Source organism: Neofelis nebulosa, chromosome 10, assembly GCF_028018385.1.
Source record: "Neofelis nebulosa isolate mNeoNeb1 chromosome 10, mNeoNeb1.pri, whole genome shotgun sequence".
Lineage (NCBI taxonomy): Eukaryota > Metazoa > Chordata > Mammalia > Carnivora > Felidae > Neofelis > Neofelis nebulosa.
The window spans coordinates 60658435-60677685 of NC_080791.1; the positions used below are offsets into that span (position 1 = coordinate 60658435).

The 19251-nt window shown below is 40.2% G+C and overlaps 1 protein-coding gene across 1 annotated transcript; it reads right to left on the bottom strand.

The window, feature by feature from the left end:
• Positions 1-7623: 7623 nt before the first annotated feature.
• LOC131488588 (olfactory receptor 51I2-like) lies at positions 7624-8685 on the bottom strand. Its single transcript, XM_058690452.1, has one exon. The coding sequence runs from the start codon at positions 8584-8586 to the stop codon at positions 7624-7626; it is 963 nt and encodes a 320-aa protein (XP_058546435.1). The 5' UTR covers positions 8587-8685.
• Positions 8686-19251: the final 10566 nt, after the last annotated feature.

Sequence of the window (19251 nt, forward strand, 5' to 3'; positions counted from 1 at the left end):
CTGGCTGGATACCTTAGCGAGTTGCTATTCCCCAGGGATGTCCAAGCCACAGCCCAGAGGATAGTCTATACTTGTTTTTTCTTGGGCAATGGAAAATGTGTGGGATATGTGTGTTGGCATAGAGGGTTATAGGGAAAATGAGATATTTAAGCAACTGAGATGTGGAGGAGAGGTGTAGAATCCTCATCATCTGTAGGTTCATCCATTCTACCACATCTGCAGGAAATTTTTCTGGGCATTTCAGTTTTTTCCTTTACTTTCCTTTTTAATGATATCAGATCAGACATCTGGAGTCACACAGAACAATTTCTGGCCCTGCTAAATGGTACCTTTCAGAAACACACGGTTCATTGTGTCTCTTTCCCTCCACTCTCTCCTTGGCCCTTAGGATTGTTCATGCAGGTTAAGAACTGCCACTTTCTGTGTCTGTTCTTCATGTGACATTGTGAAAGCCCCATTCTGTTGCACAGCAAATATGTATCAAGCAACCTTGATAGATGGGTAATAGAGGATGGGTAATAGATAGAAGATAGATGGGTAATAAAGGGTCCCAAGGTAGAGAGAGATGAATGGGGGTACACATGTTTACTGGGAGCTTCCATATCTCTATTTTTATGTTTTTAGAGATACAGAGTGTCTTCCAACCTAGGAAATTTTCCTTGCTATCTTGTTCCATCCCCAGGAGTTTCCTTTTTTTTCTAATAGAGTAGAATAAATTGAAAATATGAAGAAGCCACAGGACTGAAATGCAATAGTATCTCTGTGTGTGTGCATGTGTGTGCATGGCAGCTTTATTAAAGTATAATTGATGTGTAAAAATTATTAATGTATTCATTTAATAAAATTTGACATATGCATACATTCATTAATTTATCATCATAGTTGAGGTAATAGACATATCAATGAATTCCAAAAGTTTCCTTGTTGCAAATTGCAGGATTTCCTTTTTTTTTTAAGGATGAATAATATTCTACAGTATGTATATACCACATTTTCTTTATTCAACTTTTGATGGACATTTGGATTGTTGGATCTTGGCTATTGTGAATAATGCTGCAATGATAATGGAAATCTAGATATGTAAGTAATGTACCTCAACATACTAAAATACTCAACAGTGAAAAACTAAAATATTTTCCTTCCTTTCCTTCCAAGGATGCCCATTCTTTCTGCTTCTGTTCAACATAGAACTGAAAGTCCTAACCAGAGCAATTAGACAAGAAAAAGAAATAAAACCATCCAAATTGAAACATAAGAAGTAAAATTATCTTTCTTTGCAGACAACATGATCTTATGTATAGAAAACTCCCAAAACTCCATTAAAAAACTGTTAGAACTAATAAACATAGTAAAGTTGAAGGAAACAAAATCAATATACAAAAATCAGTTGTGTTTCTATATACTAACAGTGAACTATCCAAAAAGAAAATTACTAAAAGAATCCCACTAACAATAGCATGAAAAAGAATAAAATATTTAGGAATAGACTTAACCAAGGAGATGACTTATACACAGAAAACTATAAATCATTGATAAAAGAAATTAAGACAAATAAATGGAAAGGCATTGTATGTTCATGGATTAAAAGATTTAATATTGTCCAATATTCATATTTTGGGTAATATTCATATTACCCAAAGTGATCTATGAGTGCAGTACAATTCCTATCAAAATCTCAATGACATTTTTTACAGAAATAGGAAAAAACAATCCTAAAATTCATATGGAGCCACAAGAGACCCAAAATAGTCAAATTAGTTTGAGATAGAAGGAAAAAGCTGGAGGCATTACACTTCCTGATTTCACAGTACATTAAAACTCTATAGTAATTTAAAACAGTATGGTACTGGGGCACCTGGCTGTCTCAGTTGGAAGAGCACGCAACTCTTGATCTCAGGAATGTGAGTTCAAGACTCACGCTGGGTGCAGAGATTATTTTATTTTATTTTATTTTATTATTTTTTTTTTCAACATTTTTAATTTTTTTTATTTTTGGGACAGAGAGAGACAGAGCATGAACGGGGGAGGGGCAGAGAGAGAGGGAGACACAGAATCGGAAACAGGCTCCAGGCTCCGAGCCATCAGCCCAGAGCCTGACGCGGGGCTCGAACTCACGGACCGCGAGATCGTGACCTGGCTGAAGTCGGACGCTTAACCGACTGCGCCACCCAGGCGCCCAGAGATTATTTTAAAAATTAAAAAAAAGACAGTTCTCATATAAAAACTGACATTTGGGATAGGGAGCCCAGAAATGAATGACACATGCAGTCAACTGGTTTTTTACAAGGGTCCCAAGAATATGCAATGGGGAAAAGACAGTCTCGTAAACAAATGGTGTTGGTAAAACTGGGTATCTCCATGCAAATAAGTGACATTGGACGCTTATATTACACAATATACAGAAAGTGGACCTGGGATTGTAAAACTCATAGAAGAAAACTTAGAGAAGAATCTTCATGACATTAGACTTAGCAATAATTTATTGGATATGACACCAAAAGCAAAATCAATAAAAGCAAAATTAGACAAGTGGAGCTACATCAGACTAAAAATTTAATGCCCATGGGGCACCTGGGTGGCTCAGTTGGTTAAGTGTCAGACTTAGGCTCAGGTCACGATCTCACAGTTTGTGAGTTTGAGCCCTGCATTTGTCTCTCTGCTGTAAGCACAGAACCGGCTTCAGATCCTCTGTTCCCCTCTCTCTCTGCCTCTCCCCTGCTGGTTCTCTCTCTCTCTCTCTCTCTCTCTCTCTCTCTCTCGATAAATAAGTAAACTTAAAAAAATTAATGCACAGAAAATAAGAACAACAAAGTAAAAAGGCAACCCATGGAACAGGAGAGAATATTTGCAAACCACATACCTGATAAAGGATGAATATAAAAATACATATGAGGAACTCTTACAACTTAACAGCAAAAAAACTAAATAACCTGATTAAAAAGTTGGCAAAGGAATTGAACATACATTTCTTCAAAAATATACAAATGGGCAATAGGTATATGTAAGGGTGTTCAACACATCACTAATTATTAGGGAAAAGCAAATCAAAACCACAATGAGATATCATCCCACAACTGTTAGAATTGCTATCATCAAAAGAAGAAAAGAAAGGAAAATCCAAATGATAGCAAGTATTGGTGAGGATGTGAATAAATTGGAACCCTCGTGCACTGTTGGCAGTAATGTAAAAAAGTTGGCAGTGGTGTAGCCACTATGGAAAACAATATGCAGGTACTCAAAAAATTAAAAGTGGAAATACCATATCATCTAGAAATTCTACTTCTAGATGTATACCAAAAGAATTGATATCAGGATTCAAAGAAATATTTGCAGAAGAATCTTAAGAGAACATTTGTATTTCCTAACATTGGCCTATAAATTCTACTTCAACTTGCCAACCTCCCAGTTTTCTGCCAATGCACCTGTCAGTGAAGAAAGTGCCTGCCCCGGTGGTCTTTTTGGGATAATTTTGGAATGAAGGTGTCCCTATCCCAGGGACAATGAATTTTAAGAGCTAAAGCAAAATAGAGTGATGTGTAACCAAAGTCTAGAGTCTCTAATATTATAATCTCAGGCAATCATGGAAGGCCAGAGGAAAACTGTACTTGATCAAGAAGATGCCCTTTGGAACAAAGGGTGCCCATTTGCTCCACAGCTGTGAAGAGCTTTATCTATAGCTTTCATTGCTTTGAGTGTGGTGTGAACTTAGAAACTAGTTGTTAAATAGACATGAGGATATTTGTTCAGGAATTATGATTTATAAATAGATTTATTCAAATAATATTCCTGAAGCCATGTCTGGGCCAATCCCTTTTATGGATAATGAAGGCTTTCAATGTAATCAGTATTGCCTTCCAGGAACTAGAATAGATCAGTACAATAGATGATTTCAGTAGCAGGTGATAAGTTCTCTGAGAGACGTGTGTACAAGCTGCAAAGAGAGTAGAAGAGGGAAGATCAAGAAACAAGACACAGAAGACAGAACCTTTAATCTCTTCCTGGAAGGATAAGAGTCTTCCACTTAGGGTGGAGAAAGTAGTAGGTGACTATTACAGCAGCAAAAAAAAGCTGGGAGATCCACTCACCAGGGCTGTGCAGTTATAGGTTCATCCTCTACTGCCTACATTTGGAGGTAAACTGAGGAGTGCTAGACCCTACACCCAGAGATCTTTATTTCTGACCAGACCCATAGGCTTTATGCTACGTCCTTTCACTGTCTTCATTTGTGCATTCACTGAAACATCATTTGTTAAGCAATGTGTTTTTGTGTGCCAGGCCCAAGTTAAGCACTGAGAACACAGAAATAACTAGAACATCAGCACTGATCCCTAGCTTTAAGGATTTCAAAATCTCAAATGTAATGTAACTATTTATAATTACAGTATAATGTATTAAGTACTACAATTGGAGGAAGCACAATTGCTTGGGGATCACTATTGAAACCCCTAACTTGGCTTAGGATGGGAGTGGGCAAAATCCCAAGTCAAGTCTTAATGAAAAGCATATTCTAGTCAAGAGGAAATATAATTTTTTTTTTTTGCTTCCTTTGCATTTGAATTCGGTATTCTGAACACCAGTGGATTTACCTTACCCAGGCTCAGCCTTAGGATCACTCTCAGCATTCATTCAATAATTACCTGAGACACTGTACTGTCTCTCTTGAGATACTAGGATCATGGGCATGTAGCTTGCTTGGTCTCTCCCTCCTGGCTATCCCACACATGTGTGCATACACACACAAACACACACACCACACACATACACACTTTTTCTGCAGACTCATTTAAAACAATTTTTTAAACGTTTATTTCTTTTTGAGAGAGAGAGACAGAGCCTGAGCAGGGGAGGGGCAGAGAGAGAGGGAGACACAGAATCCCAAGCAGGCCTCAGACTCTGAACTGTTAGCACAGAGCCTGATGCAGGGCTCAGTCTCATGAACGATGAGATCATGGCCTGAGCTGAAGTTGGATGCTTAACCAACTGAACCACCCAGGCGCTCCTCTGCAGACTCATTTAAAAAAAAAATATTTTATTTTTATTTGAAAGAGAGAGAGAGACCAAATGAGGGAGAGGGACAGAGAGGGAGGGAGAGAGAGAGAGAGAGAGAGAGAGAGAGAGAGAGAGAGAGAGAATTTTAAGCAGGTTCCACACTCGGCATGAGCCTGATGCAGAGCTCAGTCCTATGACCCCGGGATCATTACCTGAACCGAAATCAAGAGAATCAAGAATTGGACCCTCAATTGACTGAGCCACCCAGACTCCCCTCAGCAGACTCATTTGAAAGTAAATTGTAGACATTACAATCCTTCTCAATAAACATTAACTATGGACCTCCTAAAAATAGATTCTCCTACATGATGAGAAAACTGTTTTCAAATCTAAGCAAATTATACTAACTAATAATATTGCCAATATACAGTACATATTCAGATTTCACAATTGTCCTAATAATTACTGGTTAATGGTAGTATTTGGTTGTTATAGCCCTTTAATCTCTTTTAATTTAGATTAATTCTCCAACATAGTTTTTACAAAATTGCTTAAAAAAATTTTTTTTTAGTGTTTATTTATTTTTGAGAGAGAGAGACTGAGTGTGAGTGGGGGAGGGGCAGAGAGAGAGGGAGACAACAGAATCCAAAGCACACTCCAGGCTCTGAGCTGTCAGCACACAGCCTGACACAAGGCTCGAACTCACTAACTGTGACATCATGACCTGAGCCAAAGTCTGGTATTCAACCGACTGAGCCACCAAGGCGCCCCCAAAATTGCCTTTCTTAAGATTCCGGGCTGGGGGGGCGCCTGGGTGGCGCAGTCGGTTAAGCGTCCGACTTCAGCCAGGTCACGATCTCGCGGTCCGTGAGTTCGAGCCCCGCGTCAGGCTCTGGGCTGATGGCTCGGAGCCTGGAGCCTGTTTCCGATTCTGTGTCTCCCTCTCTCTCTGCCCCTCCCCCGTTCATGCTCTGTCTCTCTCTGTCCCAAAAATAAATAAAAAAAAAAACGTTGGAAAAAAAAAAATTAAAAAAAAAAAAAAAAAAAAAAGATTCCGGGCTGGGGTGTGTGTGTATGTGTGTATGTGTGTTTGTGTGTGTGTGTGTTTGTGTGTGTGGTGCTTCTTATATACATGATTTTTCTGATTACTTTCTCATGGTTAGATTCAGGTTGGACATTTTTGGTAGGAATTTTACATATATGATTTTGTGTTCTTATTGTTCAGATCTAAATCTATCAGTACTTTCTAAAGAAGAGTTATTTTTTCCTTCTTCTCTTCTCCCTCTTTGTTTTGAATATTACTATGGACTCACACTTTCTTTAAAAATTCAATTTGCTATAACCATCTGCTGTCAAAATTATTTTTAATGTTCTAATTGACCCACCTATATCCACCGGTAGCCTCTTCAAATGAGTTTATGTATTTTTTTTTTTTTCCACAGGACTCTGCTGTCTTAGTGTTCTTTACTGCTTTAGGGTGCATAAGCTATTCCAGTATCACCTTATGTTTTTTCTGCTTCATACCTGGAATTAGTAGCCATTGCTCCAAATATCCCAGGGAATTATAGTGGGAATGGTTTTTAAAAACCAATATGTGGGCCCTAGCTTTGCTCATTGCTTCTGACACTTTTAGAAGACAAAGAAGAGAAATGTAGAGATAAAATTTTAAAAAATATATCTATTTTTTCCATTATTGATTTAATTTTAGCTTCCATTCTCTTTTCCCAGTACTGTTACATCAACCTTCTAAATGCCTTCCTTGCGCTTTTTCTCCCCTTTCACCTTTCTAACTTATAGCACACAGTTAAGTCTGTGCAACCTTTACAATGCAATAGCCTTTCCATGGCTGACTCTTAAACAAGGAATGAGGGCAGATGTTTCCATGAGGTCTGAAGGTCCCCAAGGAGTCTCACCACTCCTCATCATTTCTAATTCATCTCCTGCCATTCTCCAACACACACACACACACACACACACACACACACACACACACACATTATGCTGAGCCACATATGGCTACTCACCTTTCTGCAAACACACCAGATAATTCAACACCTCAGTGTTTTTATTTTTTGCATTCTTTTCCCTTCATAGGTATGCCTTCCCCTTGCCCACCTTTTCTGCCTGACAAACTCCTTCTCACCTTTCAGCCTCCTTCTTCCCTGACTTGCTTCTCATTTCCTCTAGGAAGGCAGGAAACTCTCTTCTGTATTCCTATAGCATTTTGTGTGTACCTATCATAGCCTCATTACATTTAATTATTGTTGTATATTTAGAATCTTCTGTCTTACAATGGAGAGACAAGACCATGTTTCCTATAGCCTTTTGTGTGTACAATACATTTAAGTATTATTGTATATTTAGAATCTTCTGTCTTACAATTACCATGTACGATTCATTTTACTGTCTCTAGTAATGGCAGAGATTCTCACACAAGTAAATATTGAATTAAAAAGCTGAAGTCAATGAGTGCAGGAAAGAATGAAGACTGTTTTGTCACCCATCAGTCTGAGAGTATCCATTTGCTTGTCATACTCTTGATAATGTGTCTGGGTCAAGGATCTGAGTAAGGGCTTTCTGGACATAAGATTGGTCATGTTTTTCTTCAGATTCTGTGGTTGTTTCTTGGTTTCATCAGCCTTGCCTCTTCTCTCTCAGTAATCTGAGCATGGCCTCCCTGATGGGCTTGGATTTCACACTGTAAATAATGGGGTTGAGCACAGGGGGCACCACCAGGTACACATAGGCAATAAGAGCATGTACAATGTGAGGCAGGTGCCTGCCAAAACGGTGGATCATTGACACTCCTATGACTGGGATGTAGAAAATCAGAACAGCTAATATATGAGAAACACATGTGTTGAGGGCCCGGACACGCTCCCTCGGAGAGGCCAGACCCATCACTGTACGAAGAATAAGGGTATAGGACAGGAAAATAAGCAAAGAATCTACACCCACTGTGGATAAAACTACATAGAGTCCATAGAGGATGTTGACAGTAATGTCAGCACAGGCCTGTTTCATGACATCTGCATGGAAACAGAAGGAGTGGGACAGGAGAATCTTGCCAGGACAAAAGTTCAGTCGCTTCAGTAAGAAGGGCCCTGGAAAGAGGGATACAGTGGCCCGAGTAACAATGGCGATCCCGATCCTGATGATAACATTATTGGTGAGGACAGTTGCATAGCGAAGAGGGTTCGAGATGGCCACAAAGCGGTCAAATGACATGGCCAGGAGCACTGACGACTCCACCACAGAGAAGGAATGGAGGAAGAACATCTGGACCAGGCAGGCATTGAAGCCTATGAGCCTGTGGCCAAACCAGAGCACAGCCAAGGTGGTGGGCAGTGTGGACAGGGTGAGGCCCACGTCGGTGAGGGCCAGCATGGACAAGAAGTAGTACATGGGCTGGTGCAGGCTGGGAGTCTTCCTCACAGCCAAGAGGATCAGGCAGTTTCCAGTGAGGGCCACAGTGTACATGGAGGAGAAGGGGATAGAGATCCATCCATGAACAGCCTCATGCCCTGGGATGCCAATCATCAGGAAGGCATGTGGCTGGAAGAAGGAGATGTTGACATAGGTCTGGGAAGGGAGCATCTTTGGGAAGCAGTTGAAGTCTCCAGAAAGATGTGACCTCTTCAGTCTGGGCAGAAAAATAAGACAAGACAAAATGATTGGAAAATATACTAGCTGTGATATTAGGTGACATGGTTCCCACACATTACTGAATATGAAACACAAAGGGGATTTAAAAATGGACTCCATATAGAAACCAACTAGAGACTAACTATAATTTAAATTTATTGAGTATAATAGTATCATTTTGTAATGTGAAATACTGATTTCTTCTTGTATTGTAGAAAGCAGGGCTTTCTTTAAAAATATGTGAGATGATCCTAAAGGGCCTAATCAAAAATGCTTTATTTTAAATAAGAAATAGTGGCTTCATGAAATAAATTGCAAGGATATGGTGGAATCCTGAAGGGTTGATAGCATGGGCTTGTTATCTTTCCTTTCTTGGATTTACCTTTAAAATGTCAAATGGACAGATAAGTATATAAGCAAAGAAAAAAGACTCTATAAAGTTAAGTCAATAAAAACAAGAAAAAGGAAACAGCCCCTGAAATATCTTTTAACAGAGATTTAAAAACCCACCCCAAATAAATCTGTGAGCCAAAGGGATTTTACTATGAACACTGGGGTACAGTTATGCCATATCTAGACAATGTAATCACCTCACTCTGAAGGTAGGAAGTCAACTCAGAAAGCCCACTTGTCAAATATGGGCCCACCAAGCATCAGTGAGAATAAAATAACTGCTAGAGATTGAAACACACTGAGGGGCCGGGGGAGAGAGAGAAAGAATGAGGACAGCAAGGCTAGGCACTCAGTATTCTGAAAACTGGCAAATAACCTGCTTTTCTTCTACAAATTGTGACATGGTATAAAGAAAATAACTGAAGAAGGGAAGTTTCTACAGAAGCATTCTAGCTAATAAGAAAGTACAACTGAAGTATTACTTTTCTTTTTTTAATGTTTATTTATTTTTGAGAGAGACACAGAGCGTGAGTGGGGGAGGGGCAGAGAGAACCAGAGACAGAATCTGAAGCAGGCTCCAGGCTCTCAGCTGTCAGTACAGAGCAGGACCAGGGCACAAACTCAGAGGTCATGAGATCATGACCTGAGCCAAAGTCGAAGTCAGACGCTTAACCTACTGAGCCACTTAGGCACCCCTGAAGTATTACTTTTGAACAAACCCAATGAAATAATGGCAAAAAATCATCAGGGGCTGATATCATCACAAATGAGAGAAAACTACATTTTGTATTTTACCAAAATAAGCCTGAATCATATCTGACTACCAATTTATAGAGAATATAAGAGACACCAGGCAAGCAGATACGTTAAAAGACGCCAAGAGATGGAATAAGAAAAATCCAAACTACAACCAAAACAAAAGCTTCTAGGACAAAATTCCAGTTTCTTCCACCAATAAATATAAGAAAATAAAAAAAGGAAGAGTGAAAAAGTATAGATTAAGAAAGACTGGACTCATATCAACCAAATCCAATGGACGAAACTTGTTAGGATCTTGTTTTCAGCAAATCAAATAAAAAAGGTGAGCAAACTAGCACTAAAAAATACTTTTATGTGGTAATTGGGGAAATATAAATACTGGTTGAATTCTTGATGATCTTTTATTTTGGTGTAATTATAATACTATGCCTGTGTTTTAAGATTTGAAAAATTTGTAAGATGAAGAAGGACACAATGACTTATATTGACTTCAAAATAATTGGGGGCATGGGGGTCACTTGTGGTGGGAATTGTGTGGAGCCAGGCTGCAAAGAGTGGCTATGAGCTGATGATTATGGTAGCTGGATATGGATATACAGAGATCAAGTTTATCCACACTCTAATTTTGAGAGAGGATTTTATTATTTTTCATAATAAAATATTAACAAATCAAAAGTTTTTTCTATAATGAGTAACATTTGATGGCAAGAGGTGTTTAGTTAAACATGGTGAAATGCACACAAACTTTTATCTCTACTCTTTCCAAAATCTCATTTAAATGATAGTAATGAATTAAAAAATATATATTATCTGAAAGTGACAGAAGAACAAGATGGGATATAAGGTATATCAACAATAATATAGTTAATAGATAACCATAGGAAGAGTGGAAAGAAACTGGCAGAAATAGAAGATTAAGTTCGTAGAGAGGAGATTATGCCACACATGCACTTCAAAAGGACTAAGGTAAGAGTGAGGAATGGAATTGAAAACAGGATGATTTTATTTTTTATTTAAAAAAAAAATTTTTTTTTAACGTTTATTTATTTTTGAGACAAAGAGAGACAGAGCATGAACGGGGGAGGGTCAGAGAGAGGGAGACACAGAATCTGAAGCAGGCTCCAGGCTCTGAGCTGTCAGCACAGAGCCCGACACGGGGCTCGAACTCACAGACCATGAGATCATGACCCAAGCTGAAGTCAGCCGCTTAACCGACTGAGCCACCCAGGCGCCCAAAAACAGGATGATTTTATAGGGAACAGCTATATGATTCCTTCTCCTATCCTTTCCTTTCTTCCTATTCCTTCTCCTATTCTTGCAGAAGATAGCTTCCTTTCTGGAAAAATTCTCCCAGCAAGATTCTGGACTCAGAGATATCAGACAGAAATGAAAGATGGACAGTGTTGAAAACAAAGGAATTGAGGGAAGATGAGGCTCCCCACCTCTCTTTCCCCGCTTGGTTCATAGAGTCCTAGTAAGTAGGTTTACTCTGTACCACCAGATGGCCACCATGGACCTCTCCCAACCAGACCAGTGTGACAAGGAATGTCTGTGGAGAAATGCTGGTTCCCACAAGGACAAGGATAGCTGAGATGCTGAACCAGAGCTCAGATGACCTCAGAATGCCAGATGGGAAGACAACTTAGCACATTTTATCATCCACTCCCTCTCTGGAGAGACTATTGAGGGAAATCTCTCCCTGGAATGTGATCTGGGATTGGAATTTATCTTTGAGCTATAAACTCCCAGAATCTCAGGCAGGCAGCCTCCTTCAGGCCTTCTTCTCCAAGCAAGAGATGGGGCTAATATCTCTCTTGGTTCAAGACCGATTACTTCTTTTTCTTCTGTGTTATTTGCAGGCCCTCCACACTGATATATGCATCTGAGGCTGAGGTACTGGTAGTCATCCATCTGGGAAGTAGGGAAAGGGATGTGTTGGGGCCCAGGTTACTCACCCTGGTGGTTCTCTGGGCTGCTCCACCGGTCCACATCCCACAAGAGCCCAGGATGTCTTTGTGGCAGAGGGATTGAGTTTTATCCCACTGCACAGGGATACCTTGGCAGCAGTACCTATCTCCAGGGAAGGCTAGGCTGGGGCCACAGAGGAGTCAGTCTATTCAGGTCTCTGTGGAATGGAAAAGTTGGAGCTAGCTTCAGGATCAGGGGAAACTTTTGGAGGAACAAAACAATAATGGGTCAAGGGAGACAGAATCATGGATTCTACAATATCTCACCAAGTTTAAATGGTCCTATTCAGAGACTATCAGCTTCAATAGCCCATCTGTATTTGAGATCCTTCCAAGACAATATTCCTAAAGACTCCTCTTGGCCAGGCCCCAGGATTAGTTCTGCAGAAGCTCTTAGTCTTTGCAGAGGGTAGAGATATGGAGCCTAAAGGTGGTGGCCTAACCCAGCCTGAGGGAGTCAGAAGAGGCTTCCTAGAGGAGATTGAGAGGGAGTGAACTTCTGGGAGGCCCACAGACTCTGCTCCAAACTCTCAGCACTCATCCTGGGACAGACACCAGTACTCTGGGCTTACATCTCCAGCCTGTAGCTGGCACAGATTCCCACACTCAGCCTGGGTCTGACCTGATGAATCAAACATTTCAAAAAGGAGGAAACTTGGACAGTGGAAAGAACATGAACTATGGAGCCAGGCAGAACTGAGTGCAAATTCTTGCTCTATTTTCCTCACCACATACAAGCTCCATCTCCATTCTTTCTTACTTCCTGGAGAGTTCCTCCACCAGATTGCCTTCTTTCCTTCCTAAATCAGTTTGCCCTGAGGTCATTCACCTGGAGCTTCTTTCTAGCTACACACTGACTTTTCTTCTCTTCGATTTTGGCTGCACTCTCCCAGCTGAACTGGGCCCAGCCTGTATACCTTTCTCCCCCCTGAGGTGATATATAAACTTTCGGAAAAATCACACACCTTTGAAATCTTATGTCAAAACAATATGGTGCCCTTTAACCTGAGCTGAGACTTCTACATCACTCCATAATTCCTTTCAGTTTTAAATTGTCACCATTCCAGGTTTTTTTTTGCTCAGTTTTTTTTAAAATATGAAATTTATTGTCAAATTGGTTTCCATACAACACCCAGTGCTCATCCCAACAGGTACCCTCAATACCCATCTCCCACCCCCCACCAAACCTCAGTTTGTTCTCAGTTTTTAAGAGTCTTTTATGTTTTGGCTTCCTCCCTCTATAACCTTTTTTTTTTCTTCCCCTCCCCCATGGTCTTCTGTGAAGTTTCTCAGGATCCACATAAGAGTGAAACCATATGGTATCTGTCTTTCTCTGTATGGCTTATTTCACTTAGCATAACACTCTCCAGTTCTGTCCACGTTGCTACAAAGGGCCATATTTCATTCTTTCTCATTGCCAAGTAGTATTCCATTGTGTATATAAACCACAATTTCTTTATTCATTCATCAGTTGATGGACAGTTAGGTTCTTTCCATAATTTGACTATTGTAAAGTGCTGCTATAAACATTGGGGTACAAGTGCCCCTAAGCATCAGCACTCCTGTATCCGTTGGGTAAATTCCTAGCAGTGCTACTGCTGGGTCATAGGGTAGATCTATTTTTAATTTTTTGAGGAACCTCCACACTGTTTTCCAGAGTGGCTGCACCAGTTTGCATTCCCACCAACAGTGCAAGAGGGTTCCCGCTTCTCCACATCCTCGCCAGCATCTATAGTCTCCTGATTTGTTCATTTTAGCCACTCTGACTGGCGTGAGGTGCTATCTGAGTGTGGTTTTGATTTTATTTCCCTAATGAGGAGCGACATTGAGTGTCTTTTCATGTGCCTGTTGGCCATCCAGATGTCTTCTTTAGAGAAGTGTCTATTCATGTTTTCAGCCCATTTCTTCACTGGATTATTTGTTTTTCAGGTGTGGAGATTGGTGAGCCCTTTATAGATTTTGGATACTACGCCTTTGTCCAATATGTCATTTGCAAATATCTTTTCCCATTCCGTTGGTTGCCTTTTAGTTTTGTTGATTGTTTCCTTTGCAGTGCATAAGCTTTTTATCTTGATGAGGTCCCAGTAGTTCATTTTTGCTTTTAATTCCCTTGCCTTTGGGGATGTGTCAAGTAAGAAATTGCTACAGCTGAGGTCAGAGAGGTTTTTTCCTGCTTTCTCCTTTAGGGTTTTGATGGTTTCCTGTCTCACATTCAAGTACTTTATCCATTTTGAATTTGTTTTTGTGAATGGTGTGAGAAACTGGTCTAGTTTTATTCTTCTGCATGTTGCTGTCCAGTTCTCCCAGCGCCATTTGTGAGAGAGACTGTCTTCTTTCCATTGGATATTCTTTCCTGCTTTGTCAAAGATTAGTTGGCCATACTTTTGTGTGTCTAATTCTGGGGTTTCTATTCTATTCCATTGGTCTATGTGTCTGTTTTTGTGCCAATACCATCCTGTCTTGATGATGACAGCTTTGTCATCATCTTCTAGCCAAGCTCCTCAAAAATAAAAGGTAGATGACCCAAATAGATAAAATCATGAATGAAAATGGAATTATTACAACCAATCCCTCAGAAATACAAGCAATTATTAGGGAATACTATGAAAAGTATATGCCAACAAATTGGACAACCTGGAAGAAATGGACAAATTCCTAAGCACCCACACACCTCCAAGCTTTAGTAGAGGCTAAAGTCTGGGATTGTGATGCCTCCTGCTTTGGTCTTCTTCTTCAAAATTACTTTGGCTATTTGGGGTCTTTTGTGGTTCCATACAAATTTTAGGATTGTTTGTTCTAGCTTCGAGAAGAATGCTGATGCAATTTTGATTGGGATTGTATTGAATGTGTAGATAGCTTTGGGTAGTATTGACATTTTGACAATATTCATTCTTCCAACCCATGAGCACGGAATGTTTTTCCATTTCTTTATATCTTCTTCAGCTTCCTTCATAAGCTTTCTATAGTTTTCAGCATACAGATCTTTTACATCTTTGGTTAGATTTATTCCTAGGTATTTTATGCTTCTTGGTGCAGTTGTGAATGGGATCAGTTTCTTTATTTGTCTTTCTGTTGCTTCATTATTAGTGTATAAGAATGCAACTGATTTCTGTACATTGATTTTGTCTCCTGCGACTTTGCTGAATTCATGTATCAGTTCTAGCAGACTTTTGGTGGAGTCTGTCGGATTTTCCATGTATAATATCATTTCATCTGCAAAAAGTGAAAGCTTGACTTCATCTTTGCCAATTTTGATGCCTTTGATTTCCTTTTGTTGTCTGATTGCTGATGCTAGCACTTCCAACACTGTGTTAAACAACAGTGGTGAGAGTGGAAATCTCTGTAGTGTTCCTCATCTTAGGGGGAAAGCTCTCAGTTTTTCCCCGTTGAGGATGATATTAGCTCTGGGCTTTTCATAAGTGGCTTTTATGGTGTTTAAGTATATTCCTTCTATCCCTACTTTCTTGAGGGTTTTTATTAAGAAGGAATGCTGAATTTTGTCAAATGCTTTTTCTACATTGATTGACAGGATCATATGTTATTTTCTTTTCTTTTATTAATGTGATGTATCACATTGATTGATTTGCAAATGTTGAACCAGCCCTGCATCCCAGGAATGAATCCCACTTGATCATGGTGAATAATTCTTTTTACATGCTGTTGAATTCAATTTGCTAGTATCTTATTGAGAATTTTTGCATCCATATTCATCAGGGATATTGGCCTGTAGTTCTCTTTTTTTACTGGGTCTCTGTCTGGTTTAGGAATCAAAGTCATGCTGGCTTCATAGAATGAGTCTGGAAGTTTTCCTTCCCTTTCTATTTCTTGGAATAGCTTGAGAAGGATAGGTGTTATCTCTGCTTTAAACGTCTGGTAGAACTCCCCAGGGAAGCCATCTGGTCCTGGACTCTTATTTGTTGGGAGATTTTTGATAACTGATTCAATTTCTTTGCTGGTTATGGGTCTGTTCAAGTTTTCTATTTCTTCCTGTTTGAGTTTTGGAGGTGTGTGGGTGCTTAGGAATTTGTCCATTTCTTCCAGGTTGTCCAATTTGTTGGCATATACTTTTCATAGTATTCCCTAATAATTGCTTGTATTTCTGAGGGATTGGTTGTAATAATTCCATTTTCATTCATGATTTTATCTATTTGGGTCATCTACCTTTTATTTTTGAGGAGCTTGGCTAGAAGTTTATCAATTTTGTTTATTTTTTCAAAAAACCAAGTCTTGGTTTCGTTGATTGGCTCTACAGTTTTTTTTAAGATTCTCTATTGTTTATTTATGCTCTGATATTTATTATTTCTCTTCTTCTGCTGGGTTTGGGGTGTCTTTGCTATTCTGCTTCTATTTCCTTTAGATGTGCTGTTAGATTTTGTATTTGGGATTTTTCTTGTTTCTTGAGATAGGCCTGGATTGCAATGTGTTTTCCTCTCAGGACTGCCTTCGCTGCATCCCAAAGCGTTTGGATTGTTGTATTTTCATTTTCATTTGTTTCCATATATTTTTTAACTTCTTCTCTAATTGCCTGGTTGACCCATTCATTCTTTAGTAGGGTGTTCTTTAACCTCCATGCTTTTGGAAGTTTTCCAGACTTTTTCCTCTGGTTCATTTCAATTTTCATAGCATTGTGGTCTGAAAATGTGCATTGTATGATCTCAATTCTTGTATACTTATGAAGGGCTGTTTTGTGACCCAGTATGTGATCTATCTTGGAGAATGTTCTGTGTGTACTGGAGAAGAAAGTATATTCTGTTGCTTTGGGATGCAGAGTTCTAAATATATGTGTCAATTCCATCTGATCCAATGTATCATTTAGGGCCCTTGTTTCTTTATTGATCCTGTGTCTAGATGATCTATCCATTGTTGTAAGGGTGGTATTAAAGTCCCCTGCAATTACCACATTCTTATCAATAAGATTGCTTATGTTTGTGATTAATTGTTTTATATATTTGGGGGCTTCCATATTCGGTGCATAGACGTTTATAATTGTTAGCTCTTCCTGATGGATAGACCCTGTAATTATTATATAATTCCCTTCTTCATCTCTTGTTACAGCCTTTAATTTAAAGTGTAGTTTGTCTTATCTAAGTATGGCTACTCCAGCTTTCTTTGGGCTTCCAGTAGCATGATAGATAGTTCTCCATCCCCTCACTTTCAATCTGAAGGTGTCCTCAGGTCTAAAATGAGTCTCCTGTAGTTAACAAATAGATGGGTCTTGTTTTTTTATCCATTCTGATACCCTATGTCTTTTGGTTGGAGCATTTAGTCCATTTACATTCAGTGTTATTATAGAAAGATATGGGTTTGGAGTCATTGTGATATCTGTAGGTTTCATGCTTGTAGTGATGTCTCTGGTACTTTGTGGTCCTTCAACATTTCATTCACAGAATTGCCCTTAGGATCTCTTTTAGGGCTGATTTAGTGGTGATGAATTCCTTCAGTTTTTGTTTGTCTGGGAACACCTTTATCTCTCCTTCTATTCTGAATGACAGACTTGCTGGATAACGGATTCTCGACTGCGTATTTTTTCTGTTTATCACATTGAAGATTTCCTGCCATTCCTTTCTTGCCTGCCAAGTTTCAGTAGAGAGATCTGTCTCTAGTCTTATCAGTCTCCCTTTATATGTTAGAGCCTGTTTATCCCTAGCTGCTTTCAGAATTTTCTCTTTATCCTTGTATTTTGCCAGTTTCACTATGATATGTCATGCAGGAGATCGATTCAAGTTACATCTAAAGGGAGTTCTCTCTGCCTCTTGGATTTCAATGTCTTTTTCCTTCCCCAGTTCAGGGAAGTTCTCAGCTATGATTTGTTGAAGTACACCTTCAGCCCCTTTTTCTCTCTCTTTCTCCTCTGGAATCCCTATTATACGGATATTGTTGTGTGTCATTGCGTCACTTAGTTCTCTAATTTTCCTCTCATACTCCTGGATTTTTTAATCTCTCCTTTTGTCAGCTTCGTCTTTTTCCATAATTTTATCTTCTAATTCACCTGTTCTCTCCTCTGCCTCTTCAATCCAAGCTGTGGTCGCCTCTATTTTATTTTGCACCTCATTTATAGCATTTTTTAGCTCCTCCTGTTTCTTAGTCCCTTGATCTCTGTAGCAATAGATACTCTGCTGTCCTCTATACTTTTTTCAAGCCCAGCGATTAATTTCATGACTATTACTTTAAATTCATGTTCTGTTATATTGCTTAAATTGTTTTTGACCAATTCGTTAGCTGTTGCTACTTCCTGGAGTTTCTTTTGAGGAGAATTCTTCCGTTTCGTCATTTTGGATAGTCCCTGGAGTTGCGCGGAACTGCAGGGCTCTTCCTCTGTGCTGTCTGGAGTAACTTGTGTTGGTGGCCGGGTCCACAGTCAGACCTGATGTCTGCTCCCAGCCCACTGCTGGGGCCACAGTCAGACTGGTATGTACCTTATCTTCCCCTCTCCCAGGGGCAGGACTCACTGTGGAATGGTGTGGCCCCTGTCTGGGCTACTTGCACACTGCCAGGCTTGTGGTGCTGCTTTGATGGGATCTGGTGTATTAGCTGGGGTGGATCTACAAGGTGCACAGGGGCGGGAGGGGTAGGCTTAGCTCGCTTTCCTGTGGGTAGTCCCCCGCGGGAGGGACCCTGCAGCACCAGGAGGGAGAGGCAGACCTGTCAGAGGAATGGATCCACAGAAGCACAGCATTGGGTGTTTGTGCGGTGTAAGCAAGTTCGGTGACGAGAATTGATTCCCTTTGGGATTTCAGCTGGGGGATGGGAGAGGGAGATGGTTCTGGCCAGCACCTTTTTTCCCCCTTCTGTGCTGAGCTCTGTCTTCCGGGGCTCAACACCTCTTTCTCTTGGTGTCCTCTTGCTCTCCTGCTCTCTGAGCAGAGGTGTTGACTCTTAACACTCCAGATGTTAAGTCCTGCCAGGTGTCAGAACTCACGGAGTCCAGCCCCTCTGCTTTTGCAAGCCAGACTCGGGGGTTCTGCCTTGCTGGGCAGGCCGCCCCTCCGCCGCCCGGCTCCCTCCCACTAGTCCGTGTAGCGCGCACTGCCTCTCCACCCTTCCTACCCTCTTCTGTGGGCCTCTTGTCTACGCTTGGCTCTGGAGAGCCTGTTCCCCTAGTCTTCTGGCGGTTTTCTGGGTTATTTAGGCAGATGTGGGTGGAATCTAAGTGATCAGCAGGACGCAGTGAGCCCAGTGTCCTCCTACGCCACCATCTTCCTCCCATCTCCATCACCATTCCAGTTTTATTGCTAAGCAAAGTAAGTCAGAGAAAGACAAACATATATATGATTTCACTCATATGTGGAATTTAAGAAACAAAACAGACGGACATGGGGAAGGGAAGGCAAAATCAAGTAAAAACAGAGAGGAAAGCACACCATAAGAGACTCTTTTAAAAATTTTTTAAAAATGTTTTAAATTTATTTTTGAAGGAGAGAGAGAGACAGAGAATGAGTGGGGGAGGAACAGAGAGAGAGGGAGACACAGAATTCGAAGCAGGCTCCAGGCTTTGTTC